Consider the following 15,245-nt stretch of genomic DNA (forward strand, 5'->3'; position numbering starts at 1 on the left):
TCTCCCTACTACCTCCGTGGGCAGCAGAGCTTACAGCCCATCTGGCACTGGCTCACAGGGCCCACTCTGAGCTGGGGGAGATCAATAGTGACAAACACTGCACATAGCTCTTATATTAGAAGGATTAGATATGGCTGCAAACAGACAATCTACAGGGCCTGTTCATGTATGTTTACACTGTGCATGTGTTGATATGCGGCCCCTGTCATAGGAAGTTTAAGCATTTGATAGGCTGTAAATATCCAGACAGGGCTGCTTGTCTCCCACTTGAAATGTAATTTTTCCATTTGTGCTTTTTTCTGTTCTGTGAAGTTGAAGGTCAGAACCTGGCAACTGACAATGTGTCAGTGATCGAGGGGGAGATGGCCACCATCAGCTGCAGAGTGAAGAACAACGACGACTCCGTCATCCAGCTGCTCAACCCCAGCAGACAGACCATTTACTTCAAAGACGTTCGGCGTAAGTGCTGGCGCCTCAGATGCAGTGTTAGCAATATCTGACGTGGTGTCCTAAAATGCAAACACGTTCTTCTTGCACAAAAAGTGAGATAAATTTGTTTTCCCACTGCAAAACAATTGCACAAAGGTCTCATGGCCAAAGCTTTTTTTTTTTCTCCAAGTATGACTATCTGGGCTTGATCCTTTTTTACACCAAGAATATTTTTATAAGGATTTAACTGATTTTCTTTTACAGTCACAGTTTTAGTCATGTTCATATCTGTGATGAAAATATTTTTCTTACCAAGTTATCACCAAAGTTGTCCGGTGTAAGCATCCATTCATCATTTAACCTATATTTGGCTCAGTTGTGCACGCACACTTTATAAAATTGCAGCAAAACAGTAACTACAAGGTGAATGTTCTCTTTTTTTAAATTAACTGTTACTAGTGTAACTAGAGCTGAAACAACTGGTTCTCCATTTCCCTTATAATAAGCACCAAATTGCAAAGTATTCCTTGTAAATATCCTAATAATGTTCATCTAAATACAGGATAATTTTTATTTAATTATGAGGAAGGTTTTTAGAAAATTTGTGAGGAAATATAGGACCTGTAGAACAAATTATCTTGTTTAAAATGTTTAAAAAAAATACTCCAATTATGAATATGGATATACTGTATGTTTATTCTCAGAGTACTTGTGCTGGAGGATTCACGTTCCCTCATCACATGTGTTGAAGTTGCATAATATACCATGATTTACTTACAAACTAGCTGTGATGTCACTAAACTGTGCTCGCATGTACCGTAAAATGAGATTTCAGGTGAACACCAGGAAACCTCCCTCCTTCAGCAGGTGAATGTGAAAACAGCCTTCTGGTTCCAAACTCTGCTTATACATTATTCTGCACAGTGAAGCTCCAGGTGAAATAACAATAAGCTAAAAAGATTTTTGACTCAAGCTAATCTGTATATCTTTAGGTTTCAGCCTCGCAGTCTGACAAAACAAGACATTTGAATATGTAACACTGAGCTTTTCTTTCACGATTTCCTATCATATAGACAACCAACTAATTGATTGACTGAGAAAATAATCAGCAGCTGATCACTAATGAAAATATCGTTAGCTGCAGCCATAAACTTACATTTTTAAGTAAAAAAAATGCCACCATCATTGTTGCACCTCAACATGCAATTTGGGGTTGAATATTTCTCACATCACTTTGCACACACGTCTACACTATTCCGCTGCTGTCAGTTTGTTTTCTAAAGAATAACTGCTCCAACTGTTTTTTTTTTTTCCTGAGGTGTGAGTCTGTATGTCAGCATTAAATTTCACAGCAATCTCTCTGGTTTTGACATCACCACAAGATCAGCTCCAGCTTTGGCTTAGTCTTCTTGTGCAAACTTGATTCTATCTGTCCTTGACTTTTTGGCTCTTTTGCACAAGTCATTAAGCTCATAATGCAGCAAGATTAATATGAGATAATTAACAGTGCTACCATAATGGGAATACTTTTGTGTCCTTGTCACTTGCTGCATTAGATTTTACAATAATTTTTGAGATTAAGATATTGAACATTATGACTATGTGTGAGCATATGGGGTACTTCTACTTTGAACCGGGTTCTTGTCACTGTTTTTTTTTACTTGTTTGTATCTGGGATCTGAGCCAGGATTCAAGGTGAACGAGAAGCACCCTTCATTTCTGTCTGTATTGCATCCCAACTGTTATTTCACAAGTCTAGGTAGCGAGGCATGTGTTCCATTTTCTCACTTGCGAGCAGCATCACGGGGGTCTGAGTGCACATTCTTGTCATATTTGTACAAAATACGCAAAGCTGCCTGAGAACATAGCAAAAGAGAATGAATTGGTAAAAAGCACAAGTCAAGTTGTGCTCCACATCGTAAACATATTCACTCTGACTCCAAGGAGGACACAGAGATTGGGGATATTTAGAAAAACAGCACAAAATAATTAGATCTTACACAGTAATGATAAATATTAGCACTGTACTGTTGAGGAAATCTTTCCACAAGGTTAAAAAAGCCTTTTCCTCATCATTTTCTATTGAGCTGCTCCACGTGGGCTTGTGAACATGTCCAAATCAGTCCAGTGTCATTGTCAATTACAAAACACAACAGGTTTTGTTTATCTGCAGTGAGAATCTGAATATATGTCAGATTTCTGACAGGCGGTTAAAATGTCACTGGGCTGCCGCTGCTGCCGCTGCATGTTTGTTTTCCTCGTGATGGGGTCTAGTGAACCCCATGGCAGCACTATTCTAGGCTCTGTTCCTGAAGGACTGCTGGTTCTGTGGGGACCCCCCTCAGCCAGTGGCATTGTTAACTGTCAACGGGGCCGCTCGACACAGTAGCAGATCTTTGTATACAAGGAAGTAAACAGCAGTGACACAGAGACACACCGGGAGCTACAAGAACAGCAGCTACGAGATTTTTGACTGGAGGGAGACGCTACTGAACATTAGCTGCTCAAGCTAATCTGTATATCTTTAGGTTTCAGCCTCGCAGTCTGACAAAACAAGACATTTGAATATGTAACACTGAGCTTTTCTTTCACGATTTCCTATCATATAGACAACCAACTAATTGATTGACTGAGAAAATAATCAGCAGCTGATCACTAATGAAAATATCATTAGCTGCAGCCATAAACTTACATTTTTAAGTAAAAAAAATGCCACCATCATTGTTGCACCTCAACATGCAATTTGGGGTTGAATATTTCTCACATCACTTTGCACACACGTCTACACTATTCCGCTGCTGTCAGTTTGTTTTCTAAAGAATAACTGCTCCAACTGTTTTTTTTTTCCTGAGGTGTGAGTCTGTATGTCAGCATTAAATTTCACAGCAATCTCTCTGGTTTTGACATCACCACAAGATCAGCTCCAGCTTTGGCTTAGTCTTCTTGTGCAAACTTGATTCTATCTGTCCTTGACTTTTTAGCTCTTTTGCACAAGTCATTAAGCTCATAATGCAGCAAGATTAATATGAGATAATTAACAGTGCTACCATAATGGGAATACTTTTGTGTCCTTGTCACTTGCTGCATTAGATTTTACAATAATTTTTGAGATTAAGATATTGAGCATTATGACTATGTGTGAGCATATGGGGTACTTCTACTTTGAACCGGGTTCTTGTCACTGTTTTTTTTTACTTGTTTGTATCTGGGATCTGAGCCAGGATTCAAGGTGAACGAGAAGCACCCTTCATTTCTGTCTGTATTGCATCCCAACTGTTATTTCACAAGTCTAGGTAGCGAGGCATGTGTTCCATTTTCTCACTTGCGAGCAGCATCACGGGGGTCTGAGTGCACATTCTTGTCATATTTGTACAAAATACGCAAAGCTGCCTGAGAACATAGCAAAAGAGAATGAATTGGTAAAAAGCACAAGTCAAGTTGTGCTCCACATCGTAAACATATTCACTCTGACTCCAAGGAGGACACAGAGATTGGGGATATTTAGAAAAACAGCACAAAATAATTAGATCTTACACAGTAATGATAAATATTAGCACTGTACTGTTGAGGAAATCTTTCCACAAGGTTAAAAAAGCCTTTTCCTCATCATTTTCTATTGAGCTGCTCCACGTGGGCTTGTGAACATGTCCAAATCAGTCCAGTGTCATTGTCAATTACAAAACACAACAGGTTTTGTTTATCTGCAGTGAGAATCTGAATATATGTCAGATTTCTGACAGGCGGTTAAAATGTCACTGGGCTGCCGCTGCTGCCGCTGCATGTTTGTTTTCCTCGTGATGGGGTCTAGTGAACCCCATGGCAGCACTATTCTAGGCTCTGTTCCTGAAGGACTGCTGGTTCTGTGGGGACCCCCCTCAGCCAGTGGCATTGTTAACTGTCAACGGGGCCGCTCGACACAGTAGCAGATCTTTGTATACAAGGAAGTAAACAGCAGTGACACAGAGACACACCGGGAGCTACAAGAACAGCAGCTACAACTGAAGCGGCAGCCACAGAAACAGATCTGCACATAAATACCAAAATGATAACAGCTTTTACAGTACCAGCAAAGGCCAAATAAACAATTTCCATTGCAGCAAATAAAGATAAATTATGTCATAGGTATAGAGGCTGAGCCACTCTTGTTGGGATGAGCTATTTATTCTGCTAGATATATACAAAATGACATGCAATTCGGCAGAGTTGTCATCTGAAATGGGAAAAAGGGGCTTTTATCAACGAAGGTGGCCCTCTATGGATGGTGATGCAATATCACACCATTATTTATTCACTGCATCTTTCTTCAGTTTTCTGACTCTGTGTGAGGTTTAATGTTCAAAATGACTTTCATGTTAGCATCAAATACTCAATGCCTGTGGGATGCAAAGCTCCTGAAACCTGGTTTCAAGTCTTCACGGTTTCTTTATAACACTAATGACTAAATAAGCATCTATCAAAGTTAAACTCTGAGGTAGAGCTGTGTAGATATTATTTATTAGGAGGAGAAAATACAAGTGATCTGCTTCATTAGGACTGTGGAGGCGTGGATCAGATTTAATTGACAGTGGCCCTGCAATAGGAGAAAACAACCTCACAACATTTTGATTCAAAAGTTCGTATGTTGTTTCTTAAATATGAGCTCTGCCCATTTCAAACCAACAAGAAGAGCAAGGACAAAACTCAAATACAGAAATCTTTCAGGTAACATAAGCAAAACTGACAACAGTGTATTCATGTAGAAGCTGATTGTGAAAATACATTTTCAGGCCCTTTAAGTGCAAGTAAACAGCTGCCTCTTTCAATAAAAGGTACTTTAGGAAGAATGTCAGCTGTACAGCTTAAATTCATCTCACTCCTGTTGGTTACAATGGATTCCAATAGGAACAAGTTTAAACAGTGACAGGTTTCCATTCCTTTTTTCAACCGTTTGCTCAGCAGGTTAACCCTGCAATAACAATTTTTACCATTTTACCACAGTGGAGACAAACTGTGAGCACAACACTGACATACAGTTCCCTTTTAGACTCACTTGTTAGCAAACAGCGACATTATTATTCATTTGGAGTTGTGTTTTTGGCCACCGGATGAGTGGAAGTCAAGTATTCACACTGTTTTAGCTCTGTTGTGCTTTCCACACTGTCCTTAGGGAAATGTTTGGCTGCTTCATTAGCTGCTAAATCTCAACTCTGTTCACCAGCTAGGTGCTAGCTTATGCTCTGTGCACTGTGAGAGCAGTAAGATGAACCAAACAGTAAATGATGCGGGCCAAAAAACCAAAACAGAGCTGACAGCCACTACAAAGCTCCATAGAGCTGAGTGACACTCACATGCTAGGTCACATGTCTGTGTACAGTAAATATTTGTGACCTAGATTGATTTGATAATACAGTAGCTATATACAATAGCTTATACAAATATGGCTCAATAGATTTCTTTCATGGCATTTTTCAAGCTTTATGGAGGGTAACAGCACAAAACAAGCTGAAAGTATTCATTGAATAACTGACTAAAAGAACATCAATCAAACACAGCTTTACTAAGCCATTTATTATTTATATTGTTTTTGCAGCAAAAAAACTGCTCAACTTCACCGACATCAGCTGAGAGTATACTGACTACCTTTCTATTTTGGACCAAATAAACAAGTTGAATGTGTCTCGGGAATCTGATGGGCTTTTTTCACTGTTTTTTATTTTATTGACCTAAAAGACCAATCAAACATATCATCAGCATATTAATCACTAATAAAAACAATGGCCTCCTTGAAATATTGACATAATGTGCTGAAAACATACCTAATCACAGGTTAATAAATACTAGATGCTGGGCACCCTCCACACTCTTATGTAAGCAGTCAGCCAGTTATGAAACCAATTCGGCGTCTCTGATGTGAAGGGTTTCCCTCCCCAGCAGGTGCTGCGGCTCTCAAAGTGCATCAGTGTCATTGTTTTCCTTTGAGCAGAGACTTCCAAAGAGCTCTCAAATTACACCGGTGGATGAGGTTTCATGTTGACACTGCCCTGAGACCTTAGGTAATGATCACGATGCTAAGAATAAAGCCTGATGGGAATAACAAACTCCTGCGCTTTAAACAGGGGCTGAATTGAGGTCTTGTTAGCTCAACAGCAGCAGAGAGGACTTGACAAAAAAGCAGGTCAAAAGATCAAAAGGGCTCCTAATCAAATCAACCCAAACGGTTTATGTAAAGGGGAGCTCGGGGCTCAGGAGAAAACCCTGAGTGCTGGCTAACCTGGTTTGATGACTTTAAAAGAAAATTTAGGCCATCTTTACAGGCATTAGAATACAGATTCTTGGTGACTTTTGATTTTGATTTTCAGGCATCCAGCCCTCTCTGCCACTGTGCTATGATTTAATTCATTATGTATGTTTGAATGCCTCTTCTTTCTCTGGAATATGTGAGTTTGATGCATCCATCCATGACCAGCAGCAGCCCATTTTTAAGAGTTCCTAGCTTGTTAGGAGTCCTCATGAGCACTCTTCACACTTTCCTGACTCTACGAGTGCTCTATGGACTGTAAAGCTACTTTATAAATCAACTTGTATGAATCATTTTGAAACTCACTTTTCTTTTACTCAATTAAGGAGAAAGCCCACAAAAGGGCAGCACTCTCCCCCATTACCTTCCCCTCCTGTGGGTGCCTCATTTTCTCCTAGCATCTCCTTCATCTTCCTCCATCCCTGCTCTCATTCACACCCCTCTCCACTTCCCACTTCCCCCCTCTTTCTGCTTCCTTCTCACTCCGTGTCTCGCGTTTGTGTCCCTGTACTGTGTGTCTTCACCGTCTCTGTCTCACATATATCCCCATAGCTCTGAAGGACAGTCGGTTCCAGCTGGTGAATTTCTCTGACAGCGAACTGCGGGTGTCTCTGTCCAATGTGTCACTCTCCGATGAGGGACGCTATGTGTGCCAGCTCTACACAGATCCTCCTCAGGAAGCCTACGCAGACATCACTGTCCTGGGTAGGTGTGAGGGTGCACGCGTGAACCTCACACATGTATCACACCACCATCACACACATTACAGTTTTATTGTATTTGGTTTCTTTTTTAGATAGTGAATATAAAATAATAGTCATCTTTGATCCTGTTATCTTTAGCAACTGAAACAAAATGTCAGCCAATTAGGCTCTCGCAGCGCTCAACAGCATAACGAAAAGGAGCAGATGCTGAAACTGATGGCTCAGACCGCGTTGGTTTTGGCAGCTGTGTTGACTCTGTGAATCCCGGTGAATGTTGACTTGGCTGCTCCAAACGATTCCCTATTGAGAGTCAGCTGTGCCACACTTTGATGCTTTGGAGTGAAATTACTCTAGTTAAGCTTTATTATACATGCAGACATCCTGGGGGATTGAAAGGAATTAAAGGCACTTTAAAGTAATTACTCTGGTTGTACAATTGAAACCTAGCTGCAGTATTTCTGAACTAAGGGTTGCATTGAAGAGTCCTCGAAATAAACATCCCGCTGACTTTTTGCTTTCAAGTAACTGGAGTTCAGCAAGTTTGCTGTGATGACTAATGCAAGAGATGAGGGACAACTGTGCCTTATCCATGTTCTGTATAGGTTTCACACCCATGTGGCCACAGGTTATAATTACATATATTTACATAATTTTGGCATTTTGATTAACATTTTATAACAAGGGTGTGAAACACATGCTTAAGTAATGCATAACTAATGCATAACACATAATGATTTGATGCATGGATTAACAGCTGTGTCCTTTTGCTCACTGATAAGAAATGATTAAGCCTATGTGATTCTGTTTCTGATTACGTGGCAGACAACAGAAGGCTTTTTTAGAGAAAATCTCATAATTCTAAATTACAAGGCAATACCACATTACCCCCCTTTACCCACATCTAGCTATCAGTGGTGTAGAGAGTAGGAGCTGGAGCTGTGGGTATATGACCTACTATGTAGTTAAATATGAATTTGTAAATGTTGAAGCTAAAACTGGGTGCACACCAGCATACTGCAGGTGCAGACTCTTAGTCAGTTTATCCATTAATTTCTGTGATCAAATTAGCAGGAATCCAGTTACATAGAAAAGGACATTTCAGATCCATTAGTTTGATCAGTCTCTGAAAGCAGAAAAGTATTTATTTCCATGGAAATATGAGGTGGCTTTTCATCGAACTGGCTATAAGATATAAACACCTACACTTTGCTGCGTGAGCCACTGGCTCTTGTTGCATGTCTCATTTAATTCAAGCTTCAACACCAGCCAAGCAGGTGCCAGATGACAAGTCGGGGGAAAATGGACAGATACGTTGAAGCTAACAGACTCCTGAGCGTAAATATGACACGCGAAGTGTCATAGTTACTTTATCACTATTTCACACCTGAGATCACACTTTCTTACAAGTTACACTGACTTGTGTCCCATCAGGCAAAGTCATGCCATCATACTAATCTGGAAATTATTACTTAATGCATAGTACATTGATTAATGGTGAATCTGGGCAGATACTGTTCTGCTTTCAGAGACTGATCAAATCAAATTTGATAGCTTATGAATTAACATAACTGTAAGTGTGAGTTATCATACATTAAAACTCATAGTGATTTGATCATTTCTTTATGGTGACACACAGGAATACACGCGCTACATAAAGTAATCCATGTGTTTTGGGCCCTTACCTTTAAGCACTGTCAGATAAGGCACTGCCTTTAAGCACTGCCTAAACGTTGCAATGCTGGTGTCCTTCTTACCAGTGCCACCAGGCAGCCCGGTCATCGAGAGCCGTGATGATGTGGTCAGCGAGGGGAATGAGACGGAGCTCACCTGCACAGCCATGGGCAGCAAGCCACCTGCCTACATCAGATGGATGAAAGGGGATGAGGAACTGACAGGTCAGTGGAACAACAGTTTGCTTCACATGCTCCAGGCTTGTCCGCTTCCCTGCTGCCTGGTCACTAGAAGTGCTTCCCCTGAGAACAAAATGCAGTCCTCCTCTAAATCATTAATGTTTTGTGCTGATTATGTTGATTGACATGTATATAGGCTGCTGATGCGCCCATGGCTGGCATATACAGCTGAGGCAGGGCAGTGCATTCTTTCATTCACTCGCTGTCTTCCTTTTCCTGTTGCCATGTGTACCCTTGCTCAATACAGTGTGTTATGATCAAAATTTGCATTCACAGCTGCAGTCCAGGCTCATGTTATGTTTCTCATAAGGCTTACAAACTATTTGCCCTGAAGCTGCTTTCACACTAATTTTTAATTCAGAGATTCCTGTTTAGATTTAAAGTTGCTTAAACACTTGCTGTGAACATTTAGTTACACCTTGCCTGCTGATAGAAAGTGTTGTTAAGACGAGACAAAGCTTAATCTTTTATATTTGCACATTTCCCATGAATTGCAGTGCCTTTGGCCAGCTGCAAGCTGCTGCAGACAGGGGTATATAATATGGAGTGGTGAAAAATCCTGATCACTTCTCAGTTATGATTAGGGGTCATCAATTATTCACTGCACACTTATTGTGCAGCAAGGGGGTATATTCATTTTAGTCATATCGTATTTACACAGAGTGGATATCTCTGGGCTTGTTGTCAAATTATATATGTATTAGAATGGAGAGGATTCATTTGGCTTGTTGAGAGATGAAATATTTAGAGCGAATCTGAAGCTAAATGCCATCTGTGCCTCCAGTATTCCCTACAGGAGCTGAAGTCAGTTTATGTTTATGAGTTGTCAAGTGTTGTGTAAGGGAGGGAGGGACAACAGGACGGTTAGATCAGCAAAATGCCACTGACATGCTGTGCAGGGCTAATCCATAGTGGCAGCGGATACATAAAGACAGCCAGAGAGTCACGACCTCCTGTACCCCAGGAAAGACAAATCGCTACTCGTTGTGGAATTCATTAATTCCTTCCTTCATTCATTTGTTAGCTCCTGCACATATTGAGATTAAAAGGCGCACATCACACCGGTTTTATAAAGTTCCTGTGATCATGTTTATCTCAGACAAGAAAGCCATAATGGCAAGAAAGAACCCCAATGACTAATTTAAACATATTTCCAAACTGGCTGAATTGGTTTTGCAGCCATTTATCATGGTGGCAGGTACAGAACTGATGGTGTGAGAGAGACTCAACATGCAAAGTGATAGAAATGCTTGTTAGCATAAATGACAGCTGGAGTGTCATTTACAGTAAATATAGCAGAGCCCAGCATTCAGCTGCTGCTGCTAAAGTATGGGAGGAGGTTTGTTCCATCCAACAGCTGCATTGAAATGATGTTTTTCATCTCTTATACGTGATCATGTGAGACTGCATGCAGGTGGTTTAATCACATTTTTGAGCAGTTTTTAGATTTTGTATTGTTTTTTTTTAAATTCACTTTCAAATATTCGGTTTTGATTTCCTTAAAACTTCATCTTACTTTATGCTAAATGTTTCTTAAATGCAAATCGGCATTCGGGAAACAACTGTTTTGATTCCCAAACTGATTTATTATTCTTTTTAATACATTTTTATAGACATATTATTCTTTTAAAGTAAGCTCTATAAGAGCTTGAATGTAGGGTTTTAATTATCACCATTCATTTGTGATAAATTCAACTTTTTTTATTTACACATTACAAAGGCAGCTCTTATAATGTGATCAATTGCAGTTAATAGCTTTATTAAAAGTCATGTGTAAATGTTTTCCAGATTTGTTATACACCAGTGATAAGATAGAAAACTATTTTCCAGCCCTACTTCTTAAATTCATCAAGGTTTTCCACAAGCAGGCAAACCTAAAATTGATCCTGTTAAAGCTTTATACCTGAAGTCCAAACCATTAGTGAATTATTTATTAACTATTATTAAAGCCATTAATTACAGCATATGAAATTATATGAGTGTCTTCAGGTTAAAATTACACTCAAATTTAGAACATATAATTAAGATACACTTGTCTAAGGGCTCGAATAGTACCCAATGATGATGTATTGTGTGGGTCAAGTTTAGCATTTATACCGTCTTAATTTTAGCCTACTTTCATAATGGTAATACCAGTACTACATTACTGTCGAAGCAGTATTCAGACAGCTTGATCAGTGGCTGATGTGCCATGTGTTGGCAGACAGAGACTCGGCTAAGAAACTAACTGAAAGAAAATGTCACCCTGAGAAGAGGCTATGCTTGATTGCACTGGGATTGATCAGTGGCTGATGCTCACAAGAGCGTTTGATTTGACATCTCTGCTGCAGCACTCAAATCTCCTCTGCATTCATATTCGAATCCTTAGACAACCTGATCCACAGTTGTTTTCCTGATCTGGGTTTGGATGACACTGATAATTGACAAGTGTTGGTTGGCCCGTACAGTGATAATGACTCCGTTTCTATGAGTCTGAGCTTCAAAATTTGACTCTGAAAGCTCAGAGGTTTTCCAAGCCTATTTCATATTCTAATTATTTTGTAAGAAGCATCATGACCAAAAATAAGTGGTATTAGAAGTCAAATTAAGGACTTTTTTTGCATGACAGCACCAAGACAAGTGCCAGCTGTGCTATTTTCCTGACCTTGAAATGTGTTTTGCCTGTTCCTTTGGTGTTTTGCGTGGTACAGAGGTCAAAAAACAGGCACAACAACATGGGACCTTCATGCAGACAAGGGGCTACAAGACAGGACGGTGCTATTTTGTTAAAATTGTCATTTAGACTGCATAAAAACAGCAATGTGTTTTGCTCAAAATTGGCAGTGATGGCACTGGTTTCCAAAAACTAAATAAGCCACTGAGGGGAGATCACATCACATGAAACATAAGTCTAACCAAAGGTTAGTTTTCTTCCTACTTCACACTTTATTACTTCTTATTCTTACTTTTACAGAGTTCAGTGTAGCCTATAAAAGCAAATAAACATAATTAAACCTTATAAACCTTAAAAATGGTATCAGCACTAGCATAAATCAAGAAGCTGCATATGCACCTTTTCTGTCTTCAGTATACAGTGGTGGAAGTGCACAGATCAGAGAAGGCAGTAATGCCACACCTGTCAAACTCTGGTGACGTCACACTTTTAAACCCACCCCCACATGCACTTTTCCAGAGGTTTATTGTTTTATTGCGCATAATTACATTCTTCCAATCTAGTTCAAAAATCCTAATATTGTTCAAAAAAGACTAGTAATAATAATGTTATTCACCTAAAACACACCATCAATTATTCATACAGTGTTTTATGTTTCTACAAGGTTATTTAAATATTTGCATTTTCAGCCATGCCATTCTTCAACTTCTCTGCATTTCAGATCCAAATGTTGTATTTTTTACTCCACTAATATTTTATAACTTCAGTTACTAGTTAATTTTTAAAATATTTTTTTTGCAGAAGGGCACATGGCACATTACATTACTGGATTATAATTATTGATGTATTACTGTGTACATCACAGTAACAGTATAACGTTAACTATTTTATAATAACAGTATAATATGAAGTACTTTACATACTTTGGGGTAGCTTGTGAATTTCCCACCAGGGATTAATTAATTCTTATGACTGTAGTGCAGTGGTTAGTACTGTGCCCTCACAGCAAGAACATTCTGGGTTCGAGCCCTCACTGACCCCATGGCAGCGTGGGTTCTCTCCGGGTACTCCGGCTTCCTCCCACAGTCCAGAGACATGTAACTTAGGTTGAGTGTGTGCGGTTGTCTGCCTCTAAGTATCAGCCCTGTGATAGACTGGCAAGGGTGTACTCTGCCTTTTGCCCAATGTCAGCTGGGATTAGCTCCAGCCCTCCCCCATGGCCCTCTTCAGGAGGTAGAGTGGGTCGATTCCCGATTCCCGGGTTGTCCAGTCCACATGTCAAAGTGTCCTTGAGCAAGATGACACTGAACCTCCAGTCGCACTGAATGATATCACTGGTGCGTGAATGTGTGAATGTTTTGGAGTTTGAATGGCCAAATAGTGTGAAAGCAGTTTGAGTGTGCTGCAATGCATAGAAAAGCACTATATAAGTATAGTAAGACCATTTACAATATATGGATGTGAAATACAGAAAGTTTGAAGAATGGCATAGCTGAAAATGAAAATATTCAAGTAACTTTGAAGAAACATAAAACACTAGCAAAATAATTATTGGTGTGTTTTGGTTGAATGACATTATTTTTACTAGTCTCTTTTTTAACAGTATTAGCACTTTGAGCTTGATTTACATGTGAATCTGACTGAAACCTACTGTACCTAATGAGTGGCCTTTGAAACAAGTGGTTTTACCCACTTGATTCTGCCTCAGTGTTACCTAATATCAGAACCGTTATCATCAACATATCTAGTCTTATCACTGTGTCATTGGATTGGATTATTATCATATTTGGCAGACCCTTTCACTAAAGGCAGTGATCATCCGTCAAATTTTCTAATGTTTGTATGAGTCTGGATATGTACAGTAGCAACAGATAAAATTAGATGATGTGCAAACAGATAACTAGCATCAGCTAGCCTATAGCAGCCCCTCACTGTAGACTGCAGGTCCACTGGCAGCAAACTGGAATGATGCATCTACAACAAACTGGAAAATTGTTGCAAACCTCACATAAAAAGGCTGCTCCTGAGTGCTTTCCTTTCAATTTACTATGGTGTGAAGATGATCTGATTTAACACATGGTTTATGGGTGAAAGAGCTGACTGTGGATGCACTGTGTTCCCCTTCTTCTGGACAGCAAAACATCAAACTGTACTGCAGTTCACCTGAGTGAAGACACACAATTGCTGCAGTCAGGAAGACCATGTTTAGCCTTATCCTCATGGTTCAGTGTAAAAGATAAATGTCTAAGAGTATAAACAGCTGGTTAGCTGTCCAGAGATTAAAAAAACAAACAAGCATTACTATAAAACTTAAAGCTAGCTACCATTACACACCTTGCACACAACAGGTAGCCTGGCTAGATGTGCGTCATTCATTATGTTAATTACGGGGATTTTTAGACTATTCTGGTAATGCAAATTAGCTACTTACAGTTGTCATGACATGGGGCTATTTTGAAAATAGCCATTTATCAGGCTGCCACGTCTTCTTCTATGGTGTTAATTGGGGGCAAACATGGGGGCAGGAGAAAGTGTTCTTTCCTGTCCTCACGGTGGAGTTATATACAAAGTAGTGAGCATGTGATTTCACACACAGTCAAAGCATAAGGTGGAATACATTTCGTTGCTTTGAATGTCAATTAGATTTTCTCTATAAATTTGCCATACAGTATCTTGATACATATAGGTTTTGGAAAATAAACAAAGTAACACTGAGATAATGGTTTAGCCCTACCACATTTGCTTTATGCCACACTGAACTGATATTATTTTCCCATTTGATGAAGCTGAACTATACATCCTTTCCTGAGCAACTGCAGCACTGTAATTGGAATGAGACAATTACTGTGACTGGCTGAGAGGATAATGAATAATCACCACACCCCTGCAATCAGTCCTCCACTTTAGCCAAACACCCTCACTGACCACACAAATGTGACCTACGTCTTTGTGACCGCATTGTGACAACAGAGCTCTTAATGTAAGATTGCTGTTGCTAGTTAGCAAAGAAAAAGATGCCATTGTTACCAGTGATCACAGCACTCTGCTTCAATTAAAGATGTCTGGGATCATTTGCCGTGTGTCACGTTAATGGATGCAGTGCTTTTTAGAGTGAAGTCAAATCACCTAGATGTAGGCGGCTGTAGACAGCTTTCAGGGGGCAAAGAAATGTATAATATTAAATACTGTATATATTTTAGATCTACAGTGCCCTATATGTTTCACATTGTAATGCTTGTAATGTCTTTAAAGATATAAAAATATTTTACCAG

The 15,245-nt window shown here is 39.6% G+C and overlaps 1 protein-coding gene across 3 annotated transcripts in view; it reads left to right on the top strand.

Moving 5' to 3' along the window:
• Positions 1 to 15,245, top strand: part of cadm1b (cell adhesion molecule 1b) — a 162,024-nt gene that overhangs the window by 112,385 nt on the left and 34,394 nt on the right. For all 3 annotated transcript variants that reach the window (XM_020614858.1, XM_020614859.1, XM_020614860.1), the window contains exons 3-5: positions 313 to 459; positions 7,259 to 7,411; positions 9,168 to 9,305. In XM_020614858.1, the coding sequence (XP_020470514.1) occupies positions 313 to 459; positions 7,259 to 7,411; positions 9,168 to 9,305 (438 nt within the window). The remainder of the gene's footprint in view (positions 1 to 312; positions 460 to 7,258; positions 7,412 to 9,167; positions 9,306 to 15,245) is intronic.

The sequence above is a fragment of the Monopterus albus genome, unplaced genomic scaffold (genome assembly GCF_001952655.1).
Source record: "Monopterus albus unplaced genomic scaffold, M_albus_1.0 scaffold152.1, whole genome shotgun sequence".
NCBI lineage: Eukaryota > Metazoa > Chordata > Actinopteri > Synbranchiformes > Synbranchidae > Monopterus > Monopterus albus.